We start from the raw sequence: 14,787 nt of genomic DNA on the forward strand, positions 1-14,787 counted from the left end.
TCCCACCAAACCCCCAACTCTGACTGGCAGCAGAAGGAGGAGTCAGTTGCCCTCATGCCTCATAGGGTCTGCTCTCGACGGCGTGAGCCTGGTAATGAGCCCAAACCCTGCGTGGAGCAGCGATACGTTCACACGTTTTCTGTAATATATGTTGTCATAGGCAAAGGAGGTATTGGAAATTTATCACAAGTTTCAGGATTTTCGACCACTGAAGCAGATTTTCACCATCAGAAGGGATGAGCGTGTGCGCCCACATAGATCAGCCAATAGGAACGCCCTTTCTCTGAAATGACCTGTGATTGGCCGTTCTCCTGTCACAGGCTGTATTTTCTAAAGCGTGAAAACAGAGCCAAGAAGAGGTGCAGAAGTCTAGCTTTCTCTCAGACCACTTGGAATACAATATGCTGAAAGATTATTATTGAATATTTGCCCAGTGACACCAAAATATTACTGCCTACACTCCTTTAAGTGATGCATTAATGTGTAAACATCCCTTTAATGTGGGCTATTTTAATTACTTATACATTGTTGGGTTGCGTAACCTATTATAACGGATTATCTTATTTGTATTTTGTATTAATAATCTAAATCTGCAACTTAACAACCAGCTGTCAAAGTTTCCTCCAAAATGTTGTGGAGCGGAAATACAAAATAGCATAAAATAGAAATACTCAAAGTGCAATTACCTCAAAATTGAATATAAGTCAAGTAGTTGTGTAAATGTATTGAGTTACATCCCACCACAGCAGGCAGACTTGATTTTGGCTTTAGGTTTTAGAAACCCTGAGCTCATATCTGTTTTTTCTGTCTACTGTACAATTAGTACACCACCATCAGTGACAGCAGATTGAAAATGGTGTAAAAATGATGTGAAAAAAGGTTAAAAAGTCAGAAATGGTCTTTTTTTTTAATAGAGCAGAAAAGTGAGCATGTAAACCATTTTGTTTACATGGTTCTAGGTTTCCAAAACAGTACAAATTACGCATTTTGCTTTTGTTTCAGTAAGATGTACATCACTTACAGTAAAAGAAAGGAGAGGAGGAAAGTGTCCACTGAAAACATTATTTACATTTTTCTACAATGAAATTAAGTTACTCTGTTCCACGTTTCACCACTTTCAGCCACTCGTACAGCAGTTACAACATTTGTGCACAATTAGCAGAAGCTGAAAACTACAACTAAATGAACTAAACTGTGGAAGACTGAGTCAGGGAACGATCATGATTGTACAGAGACATAAGGTAAGTGTGTATTTAACTGTCTGCAATGATAGTCTTATTTCTACGTCCTTTTAAGTGACACATTAAAGATCGGAACGATTCTCACTATTTGAGGCACCTGCTATGCAAGAGGTTGGGTTTATCTTAATAGGGACAATACACCCAACTGATACAGAGAAAAGGTAAAAATGGGGGCATGACATTGGGGCTTTGAGCTTAATATATATAAAAAATATATTTTGTACAACAGTACGCCCTTCACACAGTTCCCTGGGAAGGTTATTTTTTGTTTCAGTGCTTTTCTGAAAAGATTTTATACAAATCTTGCAGGTAACAATGTAACCGAATAATGGCACAGGTGGCAGCTGACGATGCACCTGACGGAGCATGCAAACAGCCGAATGACAGCACGCGTGTAACACGATGAAGGGGAGAAAATCATGAGGTAGATGGCCGATGGTGAATGAGTGCAACAGAAAGACTTCTCTGTCATTCTCAAATCTGAATTTATGCAAAAAGCTGAACTAGATTTAATAGTGTAAGATGTTGGAGGAGGTGTCACATGTAGCAGACGCTGAAATCTGGAAGGTGGCTCCTCCTGGTAGTGTATTCTTCATAAATGTGTTTCCTCAGCTTCAAAAGAAGCAGCTTTCCTTAGTAGTGACCACAGTATTGGAATGCAAAGGGTACAAATGACCAAAATTAAGAACCACAGCATTAGTTGAACCAGCTGGAGAAGCTTTTCTCTCCGATAAACAGCAGATTAATGATTGCACATGACTGAACTTGTCTAATTTAAAAGCTGTACATGGGACAGAGAAGGTATGATTCAAATATGCAGGACATCAGGTTAGTGTTTTTTTTTTGTTTTTTTTTTACTCTGTACAGGAACACACTTATCAAATGTCTAACGCCTGGGAGTATTTACATTTTCACATTTATAAATATTGTGCATTAGTTAGTAACAGTGATCCTGAGATGCACGTCACCGTCTCATTTGTGAGAGTCCACGCTCCCGACACTCCCTTAAAACACGATTCAAGATGGCTTCCTCGAGATTGGAAAAAAAAAAATCAGTGGTTCAACTCTTCAACAGCTCTTTCACGTGATTCGGTTTCTTGAACAGTTTCTTTTCTATATATATATAAAAAAAGGACCAGACAAAGAGAGATCATCCAGATGAAGGTGATCAAGGGGACAACGGCCTGGACAGAGACCTCATCCCTGAACAGAAGCATCTTGGATCCCTCCAAGGAGGAGGGAGTCCACGCTAAAGCACTTTTAAAAAAAAGAGTAAAAGGGATGAGGGAAACTGCAGAAGTGACGCTGGGGGGGCGGGGGCCAAGGCAGGGTTACGTTTCCGTGGTGGCTGTAGTTTCATAGCTGGGCTAGTTCTGCTTGTTGCCGTACATGAGGGGGATGATGTAGACGGAGATGTCGTCTCCGGAGCCTAATCTGTCGTTTGATATCCTCCAGCCTCGGTCCTTCAGCACCCCTCGTGCTCTCATGACGAGGTCTTGAGCTGCCATTGTGTACCTGAAATAAGAAGAGTGATAAATGATTAATGCGCAGTCATAGCATGCTGATATATAATAATCTGTCACATCTGATACTAACTATGTGCAGTATTTGATATCTACCTGCAGCCAGATGAAAAAAAATAAGTCAGAAAATGTTGTGGTGGACTTTCAGACTACGCTAACAAGAGAAGAAGAGTCTGAGCGCCCTGTTAATAGCCTGACAAGCTTTTCCTCGACATCAGAGAAATTACTTATCTAAATGTTTGGAAATTTGCATAATTACAACAAGATAGCAACGCTCATCCTCCACAAATAAGGCAGGGGTGAGAGGAAGTTCAGGCCTGACTGGCAGCTGCAGCTGTGCGATGAGCAAACTTGCCTGTGCTGGTCGTCTGGGTCGCAGTTGGCCAGGAAACAGGTGACTGCCTCGGCTACTTCCTGGTTAGAGAGGACGTCCCACAGACCGTCAGTTCCCAGCACCAGAACGTCATCGGCTCCGTGCTCGCACTGCGCCAAAGGGTAGACTTTGACCTGAGGGTGAACGGGCGAAAAAAACAGGCAAGGGTTGAGAGATGGATGGTTTCTAGGAATTATCTGAACCCTCCACATGAATTTCTAACGAAGATATCAAATAGAAGGCTAGTGCTGCGTTCACACGTCGTCGGCAGACTGGGAAGAACGGGAAAAGCGGTGCTTTGAGCTAAATGCTAATAACCACAGGTTAACAAGCTCATAATGGCTTCCCACATCCACGCTACAAACTGAAATGGACTTCAGAAATCAAGTACTTATATTTTCGTTGTCTTTTCTGGAGTGTTCCTGTTGCTGTTTCACAAGTCTGCAATTAGCTAGACTTTTTTCCAGCCGTGAGCAGCTCTTCTGTTTCCTTTGAGCAATGCATTGTGGGAGAATAGCGTGCATCTCCTACACATTCATAAATCAAGTGATTTTTAGTGCACGTTTACTTGAATGTACTTTTCCACATGATGGAAACCTGCTTAGAATTAGCATGGACTCGGGACAAAGCTAGCCAGTTTAGCACATAATGCTGACGCCCTTAGTTTCATGCATTAGCATGTTAACATCTGCTAATCGGCATTAAACATTCAGCACACCTGAGGGTGAATGTTAGTTTCAATCATCTGGGGTACCTGAATTATCAAACAGTTATTGAGATATTTCAGCCTGAACTGAAGGGGAGGACAGACAGATGCTACGCTAGCTGATAGCATGGCTAAAGATTCAACAGCAACATCTGGATCCCCCGCAGACGTCTCTGTCACTGCGGTTTGTGTGGATTATACTGAGGAGGACCTGTTACTGTTGAATTTTCTAAGTAGAATTTTTCATTGAAGTGAGTACCACAAATAATACCTAAAAAAAAATAAATGCAGTGCTAGACACGACTTCTCTTTTGTAATTTGGATGAAATCACCCGTTAATTCCCACTTTCTCGGAACATCCTCCTCCGTATCTTCTTCTAAAAGCAGCTGAAGTAAAGAGATATGTTACTGTGGCAACTCTTGTGAGGCACAGCCTCTCAAATTACTATGCCTGAACAAAAGCACACTATAAAATAGAAAGGAAAATACACCCAGTGGCCTTGGACTCTGCAAATAAAAAAAAAGAAAAAGAAAACTGCCATAGTTTGGTTGCTTCAAGTAATTCCTGTGCTGCTGTGGGGGAGTTGCCTATTCACAGCAGGCGGATGCCAACTTGCTGCAGAGGCTACTGCGAAAAGAGCACAGCATGACCACAGCGGCTGTCAAAGCGGTTGTAATGGAATCAGAATGACCTCCGCATTGGATCATGAGCCCTCATGTTGTGGTAAACCTTGTGATTTAAGTCGAGCCTGGCGAGAGGGAGAAGGACCGAGGCTATCAACGCATGAAAGAGACGGCAGTTTGCAGAATCAATTTCAAAACAGGGATTTCAACAGCGATAAAATATCTCTGGGAGAGGAGTTATGACCAGAGCGTTTGATTTCTGACCCAACGGCGTGTTTGTTCTCATGACGAGCATCATGTGATGACTCTGAAGGGTCAAGGTTAGCTTGTTTCCGAGACTTTTTTTTTTGCAACCTGAGAGACATCGTGTTTACAGGCAGAGTTTTCACAATCCGTGCATGGCGCTCTCCCACCTCTCCCACACACACATGATTTCTTTATTTAGTCATTTTTCACTGCCCTAGAACATCCAGCGGGACCTCTCACGCTCAGGTCTGACATGTCTTATATACGAATAATATGTTTACGCTCAATGGTGACCACAAGCATCCGGGAGGAAAACATCAGAAAAGAAATACAGCATGAAAAAGGAAGCTGAACTATGACTGAACTCGGAGGAAAATGAATTAAAGATCAAGAGAATTTCATGGGCTTCGTGCCTGCTGCAATCACGTGCAGTGGACAACTGGGAAGGAAAGGAGTCATTTGAGAGCGACGGCCGGTGAGGAATGTTAATGTGCACGTTGACCACTTAGTTCACAGTGCAGACTCTTAATGGCTGAAGGCATTTTACACCGTTACCACTGCGCTCTCCTTTTATCAGGAGGCCGGGTTCAAATAAAAGGAAAGATCACTGTTAACACACTGCTATTAATGATGTGAGCCGCATTTCCACTATTGTATTTTGTATTTTCCATACACAGAAATGGCCAAAAATGTCCATGACATGAAGTCCTGACCCTCCAGATCTTTGAAACTTCACTTTTCGGACATTCGACAATCAAGCAGGAACAAATCCAGAGAAGAGGAAGCAAAGATTTCTTCACCAAATGCATCACATGACAGATGTGTTGTCTTCACCCCATATCTGGAAGATACTGTTTAATTTAAATAGTGGAAATGAAGGAAATCACTCACTGAAGTGACAGTTTGAGACGAGTGGATAAAAAAAATGGAAGGATCGTGTGATTTTGTACATACACGCTGTGCAGGAGGATGTCATGCAGGACAACATGGAGCCTACCTCTGGGCAGCAGGACAGGAAGGGCTTAATGTAGATGTTGGAGTCGTGCACTTTTAGATTGTGGTCTCCAAGACCTCGAGTGACCCCGATGGTCGCCAGCACACGAGCCTGCAAAAGATCAAGGGCATGTAAAGCACAACTCTGTGTGAGTCAAGCAAACAGACAACCGATTTAAATGTTCCACGTTCAGAGTGCTTCTTATTTTCTTTCTTTTCTTTTCTGAACAGAAAGACAGATGGGAGACAGTGCGACATGTTGAGTTTATTATAACTCAGGTTTTATTTGTGTAGCTTTCCGTAGGCTAACATTGTACACATCGAGGTAATATCTGAGACGTGGGCCTCAATGCTGCAACGCGTTCAACGAGATTATTATTACACCACTTTATTTGTAGGATTAAACCTGCGAGTGTGAGTGCAGCTGAAACGCACAGGAAAACTGTGCACGCACAAAAACAGCACGGCGAGCGCAGCGAGTGGAAGCCGAGCCAGGAAATTGGTCTGTGAGGACAGTTTGGATCAGAATTTTACAGTCTGCCTTTATTTTCTCTTCCAAGTAAGTTTGGCTAATCGAGGGATTCGTTTAAAGCTGCTCGTCTGATTGCTTGTGTTTATTTCCCTGCCTGACTTTTTTTTTTTTTTACTGACGTCACTGCACTCTCACATCGAAGCAATTAACTTGGTGAGTGTATTATTATTATTATTACCCTTAGGAATGATGGGCCAAAACTGAAGAAGCACAACTAAGGCCTAAATTGTGCTAAACTGGAGTTCTCTGTCCCTCCTAGAGAAGCAGACTTGTGGAAACCTGTCTGATATGTCAAGTCAGGCGTGATAAGCAGTTAAAGAACATTTTGACAGCTGTGCAGGTTCCTGTTCCCGAGCATGTAATTTAACCCCACACTGCTCTAATGACTTACTAGAGTGTGCCGCAACTGTGAAGATATTTTTGACCAAGAGCATATAATTCTCATCCTGGATGAAGGTAAGACTTAGCTCGTTAAAATACTATATGACTTCAGTGACCTTTCTGTGAGCTTCTGCATTCGTTCCTGATAATTATGAAGAATAACCTGCATGAGACATCCCTTCAGCCACATTTCACTGATGGTTACAGGCTGCTTCCAGTGGTAATCTTTACCCCGTTTTAAACACAGGTCCCACAAAACTGCCGTAAAAGACTCATCATTATGTCGGCTTTGCTTTTTTTTTTTTTAACGCTGCCCCAGTGTGTGATTTTAGATGCATGCCAGCGTGATGTGTAACATGGTAGCGTTGGCGTCTCGTCACTCTGGTTCCCCCATTTTACACGGACTGCCAGCTTAGCTGAACAACAATGGTCCCCTACTCTGTCTTCATACGCTTTATACAGAACAACAAGGCGGAATAACGGCGCAACATTCCCGCCTCGAAGAGGCTGGTTAACAGGGGCTTTTATCTGGATGGATGAGCAGCATTTAGGCAAATAAACACAAACTCGTCGTCAGCATCTTCCAGTTTTGTGAGTGCCTAACGATCGTTCCCCAATCCCCCGGCGCCATCAAACTCATTTGTAAGCTGTGCAAAACTCTTTTTGACTCCTACTGTCTGCACAGATCGTCACAGACGCTTCTAAAAATGGCTGCTGGCACAGGACCGGGGAACTGGGCTAATTGAATCTACTGTACAGCGAATGAGACGGGGCGGCACATAAGGACGGGGAGAGGAGCGCGAGAGGGCGAGTGAGGCCTGGTAGCAATGAGCCTGGATCAGTATGCAGGGCAGAGAGGTGGAGAGAGACGGAGACAGGGAGGTGGAGAGAAGGGAGAGCGTTTTAAAGTGGCGGCAAAGCTCCTCCGGCGGAGAAGGGGAAACATCCTGGGATTAATTGTTGAGCGTTGGGGCCCAGCGGGCTGCGCGCCGGGCTTTGAAGTGCTCTGGCGTTCCTCTCCCTCGCACAAAGCCCCCTCGCTCCATCTACCCATCCATCTCCGCGCCTCACTTCAAAGGGAGAGGACGCGACGTGGGCACGGCCAACTGTGCGCAGGGTAAACCCGAATGCGGTTGCCGGCAGAGAGCATGGTGGGGCGACATCTGCCCCAGTCATCAGTCAGACCTAAATCTACTGTCAGTCTGTGTTAAATAGAAAACCGGAGACGGCCAGACATGAGAATATATTCACATCTATCATGTTTCCTGTCTAACCTTTTCAGTGCAACAAGGACAAGACGCCACATGCACAGCATCACTGAAACAAAAGGAAATGTCACGAACAGTGTGCTGAGCTTTTTTGCCCTTTTCTCGTGTCAAAACAGTGACACGATTCTGCTGCGAGTCAGTGTTTCAGCCACGTTGTAATGCAATTAACACGTGGCACTTTTTTTGGACACTTTCCATCTGTCTGTCATCATCTAACGGGAGTCCCACCTTTGGCCCCCGGCTGTGTTCGTGCTACATTGTACCTGCAGAGGGACATAAAAGCACAGATCCATTAGCGCTGAGATATTTTCTGTGCCATAGGTCGGTGCAGGATGTGAATCCTTGTGGAAAAAGAGGCCAGGAATGCTTTCCACTAGCTGGCTGCTCCACACAGTGACAGGGGAGGATGGGGGGGGGCTGACTAATGGTGCCCTGGCGAGCTTTGATTACAGGCGAGGCGCACAAGGCCGTGGGAGTAACTCTGTCGGCAAGTGGCTGCCGAGCACCTCTTACCTTCTTCCCTTCGCCGTAGATCAGGGGAAACTTTAGGTCATCGTCCTCGATGGTTTTATACGCCCTGCACAGAGGAGAGAGGACACTTTAATGGGTTTTTGGTTTATGGCAGGCAGCACACACGTGCCCTGGAGAGACGCTGCCTCCGTACCCCCCCCGCAGGCCCCGCCGCCGAGGTGACTGGCACAGAGAGAAAGAGTATGCTAGGAGGGGAGAAGAGAGACGGTGAGGAAAAAAATCCACAGAGAACGGCAGAGAGCCTTAGCATATTTCTCTCTCTTTTTTTCCCTTGCTCTAACTGATCTTGTAAAAGTCTCCCTAGCGACAAAGAGTGAGATGTCTATGGATGTCTCTTGGATTACTGTTGGTTTTCTGTGACTGCCTGCTGCAGCTGTGTGTGTGTGTACGTGCATGTATGTATCTGAAAGCCTGGATGTAAAGCAGCTGAATGATGCAAGAGTATCCACGTTTACATTCCCCCGCTCTCAGAGCAGTGTTTAAACTTCCCCAACTAATGAATAATTTACAATCTTCAGACTGGAACCAGACAGATCTGCAGCACGAGGAAAAAGACTCTATCATGCTGCACGCATTCATGCCAGGTCTTCGCATACACTTTTCACCTCCACGGCTCAGACGCGTGCGGTGGAGAAACCCCTGCACTCCGGCCCACAGCGAGTGTAGCTTTGTTTCACCCATGAACACTTTTACTTCAGAGGAACAGCTGTGTCGCTTTACAGTATCAGAAACACCACAAATTTGAGCCAATTTCCAGCAGAGCTGCCAGGACAAAGTTTTCCATTCACAACTCACACCAGGTGCAACGGATAGAAAAATCAGGCTCAGAGCCCAAACCTGGATCAACTAACAGCTAGAAATACAGGTTATACTGCAAACTGGAGGGGAAAGAAGGAAGACATGCTCATTGAAGTGAATTAAGAGTGTTTTTGAGAGTAGAAAATAAAAGCTATCTAGTCTGAAAAGCTGCTTAAAACAAACCTGAAGGGTTATTTGCAAATATCATGTGACCCAGGCCTGCCCCACGCACCTTAGCCAATGTATTTCAGCTGCTGTGAAGCAGATTAGCAGGGACCGCGGTGGTTTTTACATTACTGCTGGTTCCACTCAGAGAGACCATATGTTTCCACCTTAGGCGAGCGCTATACTGCTGCACTCAGCACTTTTTTAACAGTGTGCAGAGCGAGAGCTCACGGAGAACGCAGCCCACAAACACAGAAATACAGTCTGCAGCCCGAGACTCTTCTGAGCAGAGAGCCGTGGCACAAAATAATGCTCTGTAGAAGAGTTTCCTCACTAATGTTTGCAATATTCATGGTGTGGAAAAACCTCTAAAGCAGCAGGTTGATGATGTAAGAGTTAAATTGAGCATTAATTGAACTGGGGCAGGTCTAACCCACTCTATTTTTTATTTTTCTTTAAAAAAGGAAACACCGTTTCTGCTGCCATATCACTCCAAACTTCTTTCATTTGAGAATTTCACCTTCAAAAAGCGTTGGTCTCCTCAAAAAGAAAAACACAACACAGAGAAGACACTTTATGTCATTATTTCAAAGGTGTCTTGGATGAAATCCCCAGAGCCTGCTGTCGGGGACACTCTCCCTCCCGAGACTTGTGTTTACAGCGAATCCATCCTGTCAGACTGGAGATAACAAGTGTGTGACAGAAAGAGAGAGATACACATTAATCCTGTTATAATACCTGCTTCACAATCAGGGACACAGACCCCCCCCCCCAAAAAAAAAAAAAAAAAAAAGACAAGGAGAGCTGCTCAAGGGCAGCTCTGTTTGACCACAACACTGAGCGCTTTCACATTCAAGGGCTGTTTGGACGCCTGATACGTTGCAGAGAGTGACTGAGAAGGAGAGAGCGGGGGAGGGGAGAGGAAGGGAGGTACGCAGGGAGGGAAGGAGGGGGTTGTATCATCTTCTCTGCAGGTGACGAGAGGCAGGCGGGAGAGGAGAGGAGTGATGTCATCTCTGCTCGGTGCACAGAGGGGTGACAGAGACACATTAGCAGTGTGTGCTCAGCATCCCCATCTGCGCACACACACTCTTATATACATCTCCACGCACAGAAACGCACACCCGTCGGCGCACTCCGAGGTGACATTGTGGCGGGCCTGTGTCAGCACCGGATGACTCAGACGAATTGGAGCGATTGACAGTCGGGCGCAAATAAACTTTCTGGCCAACCTTGACGGGCTCTTCGTGGCGGTGCGTTCAGGAGCAAAGCAAGGCCAAGGTAAATGGCAGCGACCCAGCTGAATGTCCAAATGTGAGCTTTAGGCCGAAGTGGCACCAGTTCAAAGGCACCAGAGAAGGAGCAGCTGGAGTGCAAATGTATGACAGTGATGAAGGTGTGCGTTAGTCTCCCTCTTCTCTCATTCATTGTCTATAGGATCAGGGGGAGGACAGACACCCCAGTGGGTGTGGGCACTAAAGAGGTACAGCTTGAGTGCCGTTCATTGTCATTTATCATTACCCTCCCATGTGGTCTGCACACCATCTTTTCTCTTCCCCAGTCTTTACATCTTAACAACCTTTTTCTTCCTCGCCTTTTCCTCTCCTCCTTTACCTCTATTTCTATCTTAGCAGCGTTCCTCACTCTTCTTACATTTCTCTTTGTCTTTGAGACAATTTCCTTCTCATTTGTTCTTTTTGTCCCCCACCCCTTCTCTCTTTTCTCTCTTTCCTCTTCAGCCTCCCACCCTCTTCCTCACCTTCCCTCCTCCTGGCTGGCTGTGTTCTGCCGCGGTGTTTGGATCTTGTCGGACATGGCCGACCGCTCCACATCCATCACTCCGGGAAGTCTCACAAACAAAACCTCCCGCCATCCTGGACGGCGTCCACCATTAGAGTTTGCGACGCCAAAGCCGGCTCACACACTCGCACTGGCCAAGGGAGGGGAGGTAAAGAAAGAACACAGAGCGAGGTGGGCTGCGGACCTGTATGCCTTCATTAGAGCGTGGCCTTGATCATGGATGCCTTTGAGGGAACTGGATGGCAGCTTACACCCACAGACACACAGCATGTGGGCACACTGGCTGCACATTGAAGTGCACATGTACAGACAGAAAGCTGCAGAGACATGACAAAAAAGGATCCTCTGTACCTATAGAACATCTGAACTGCACCTATAAAAGATGACACCCTTAAGTCACACCCACGCACATCAGAGCGATCAGCCAAGCTGGCTGACAGGTTACTAATTTAAGACCCAGACTTAGCCCGGGCGAAATGAGCAGAACTGGGTTATGGGTAGAACCTGATTAAAAATACATCACAGGCCGTCTGCACTGGTGAGACAGTAAGCAGGCAGACGGAAGGCTGAGAGTTCTGGGCCCAATAAGGAACACAGCCGCCGACTGACCTACATCTGCTGAACCGAGCGGCGCCGCAAAGCACAACCGCACGGAGGTGGTGTCAGAAAACATACTGCTCATCTCTCCTGAGTCACCGGCACCTATCACTCATTGATCTATATGCATATAAAATACTACACATGCAGAACACAGTTTCCACAGACATAATTAAAGCACTTCAAGAGCAAAGAAGTTCAATTTTAAGATAACCACAGCAAAAACCAGTGGTGGTGGTAGTACTAATACTACTGCCTCTATTTAATACAACTTTATTTCTAATCCACTGCAATTCATAGGCAATGCAATACATTTATCTGATAGCTCACCAGACATATTAAGACTTTACATACAAAACACCTTGTTAGATATATATAGTGGAACAGTGTCCAAACTATCTTCACCTTAACCAACAACAGCTGCATCAGTAATATTGGTCCGCTATGACATTCAATAATTCAGTTTGCTGCTTGAAGCACATTTTGCTGTTGATAAAATTTCACTTGGTGGTGGAAGAAATATCTAAATCAGCTACTTAGGTGAAATCAGCACTGGCCAGCGAGTAAGGCGTGCAATGAAAATAGTACTTGTATGTGGAAGTACAAAGACATCATCAGCAAAATATGTAAAAAATATTAAAGTTAGTTGAAGTGGAGCTAGTTTTAGCTGCCTGTATACTGTTTATTGACTCTGGAGCAATGCATCGCATTTTTATTTTAGGTTTTGAAAGCTTAATCCACAAAGTAAGTACTTACTACAGCTGTCAAATAAAGATGAGTAAAGGAGTAAAAAGTACAACATTTCAATGTGATATGTAGTGGAAGTAGCATAAAAGTAAATCAGACCTGTGCACAAATACATTACTTGTAATTACTAGTAAATATAGTTACTTTTTACCATTACCTTTACATACTGCAAGTAAGATTGTGAACACAGAACCTTTCCTTGTAATGGAGTATTTGTCTTATTGTGGTGCTGCTACTTTACAGCATCTGAATGCTGCTTCCACCACCAGCAGAAGCTGCTGCACAGGTGAGTTAGCTGTCTGTGTTTGGTAAATGTGTCCTAATGTAAACTCCTTACACACATTTAAAACTCATTTAAAACTATGAAAAGTGCTGATTGCCTCGGCTCTTTGATCGCTGAGATTCTCTGATTATTTTATCCGACACAGAATCCAACCAGTGCAGCGCCCGTTCATAACATGCCCGTTCCGATTGCTCTGATCGCTCGGCCTCCGGTATCGCCGCCTGCAGCTTTCACGAGAGCCGCTCAGGCAATCTACCTCATGCACGACACTGCGCTTCGCAAGCGCAAAGTTGATTCATGTGACGTCAGTAGGTCTTTGTAACTATGACTGTGTTAGTTTAGGGATTTTGCCTCAAAATTAAATGATATAATCCACCCTGTGGACACTTTCTACACTCTACTATTTTTCTCTCGCTTTCACATTTCCATCTGTTTGTCAGTCTTTACGTACTCTCTCTTTTCTTCCCTCTCACAGCATCACTCTCCACACAAATATAAAGAGCCGGGTCCTTGATGTGCCCACATATTCCTTCTTACCTCTTCACACACAGACACACACACACACACACACACACACACGCAATCAGAAGAGTCAAGGCCACTTCCTGGCCTCCTTCTGGCAGTGAACCTTTGAATGGCTTTTTTTACACTGCTGCACACTGAATGGGTTGGAAATTGCTATTACTGGCTATTTCCATCAGGGGTACATTATAGGAAATCACTCAAACAAAGAGAATGTCACAAATTAATGTTTCAGAAAGAAACGATTATGCAATGCTAGGTAGCAGAAATTATTTTCACACAAATTTCTCTCACAGGGCCCATAAATGGATTCAGATACACAGGATGTGTAAGGGTGTAAAAAAATTGAACAGATAAAGCCTTAAATAATTTATCAGGGAGGCAGAGGAGAAACCTACTGTCACACATACTGAAGGAAATGCAAAATAGGAAAAAAAAAAAACACCAATGGTATCCCTGTAGTTTGCATGCTGTGTCACTTGTGCATTGTATTTGACATTAAGAGATTAATCGTATCAGTAAATTAGTCCAAAAAAATTAATAAAACCCACCATCCTGCCATGGTGAAGTCACGGTACAGCATCCTCTTCCCCACCTCCTTCCTCTGGACCCTCCTTGGGAATTCCAGATGTGTAAACTCGTTCCCTAATAAGTGGGGCTGCATGTAGGCCTTCGATATGAAACGGACAAAAAAAAAAAAACAGAAAAAGAAGAAGATTGGCATACCCAGGGGATAGGAAAAACAATTCCATAGTCTATTAAGCTGGCAAAGAGAGCAGGCGGTGTAAGAGAGACAGAGCTAAGCATAGCTGGTGTCTCAACGGGAGGCGAGGTCAGCTCTGCTAATATCTGACAGCTGTGCTCGCTAGAGAGTAGCTGAGGAAGGTTCTGCCTTACCAGGAACTGCAGTCGCCGTCTCTCTGACTCCGGTGTGAACTCTGCTGACATGGGGATGACTTCGCCGGCCCGGACGATGATAGCTCTGAGGGAGAGCGGCAGACAAAACAAAATTCTCTTTACCTAAGCTGGGACACTGTCGCTCCTGCTGGCTGCAGGGCACCCGAAGGTGAGCGACAGGGAGAAGACGCCTGCATGTCAAGTGTGCGTGTGTGTGTGTAGGTTTGTCACTGCAAGCGTGTGTGTCTCTCACCTGCTGTCCCCAGCGTTCCCAACGTAGAGCTTTCCGAGCATATAGACGACCACTAGAGCAGTGCAGCCACCTGAGATGTTGTAGACTGCCTTCTCCTTTTCTATCTGCACATCCTGAATACAAACACACACACACACACACACACACATTAATCCTCTGATGAGAGCACATAATCCAGACCCATCCTCTGCACATAATCATCTTTCTAATCATCACAGCCTTCAAAAACTTTTTCCTATCATGCAGCTGCACATAGCATTTAAGCAATAACCTGATACTGAGTAAAATATTGCGCTGATACTTAAAA

General features: G+C 44.9%; 1 protein-coding gene across 1 annotated transcript in view; it reads right to left on the reverse strand.

Moving 5' to 3' along the window:
• Nucleotides 1-905: 905 nt before the first annotated feature.
• The window catches only part of ppm1h (protein phosphatase, Mg2+/Mn2+ dependent, 1H), a 33,301-nt gene continuing 19,419 nt past the window's right edge, over nucleotides 906-14,787 (reverse strand). Inside the window, exons 4-10 of the mRNA XM_041938874.1 lie at nucleotides 14,481-14,593; nucleotides 14,228-14,312; nucleotides 13,882-14,000; nucleotides 8,401-8,464; nucleotides 5,711-5,818; nucleotides 3,120-3,271; nucleotides 906-2,756 (exon numbers count right to left, since the gene is read on the reverse strand). Coding sequence (XP_041794808.1) covers nucleotides 2,609-2,756; nucleotides 3,120-3,271; nucleotides 5,711-5,818; nucleotides 8,401-8,464; nucleotides 13,882-14,000; nucleotides 14,228-14,312; nucleotides 14,481-14,593 — 789 coding nt within the window. The 3' untranslated portion in view covers nucleotides 906-2,608. The remainder of the gene's footprint in view (nucleotides 2,757-3,119; nucleotides 3,272-5,710; nucleotides 5,819-8,400; nucleotides 8,465-13,881; nucleotides 14,001-14,227; nucleotides 14,313-14,480; nucleotides 14,594-14,787) is intronic.

This window comes from Chelmon rostratus, chromosome 6 (genome assembly GCF_017976325.1).
Source record: "Chelmon rostratus isolate fCheRos1 chromosome 6, fCheRos1.pri, whole genome shotgun sequence".
NCBI lineage: Eukaryota > Metazoa > Chordata > Actinopteri > Chaetodontiformes > Chaetodontidae > Chelmon > Chelmon rostratus.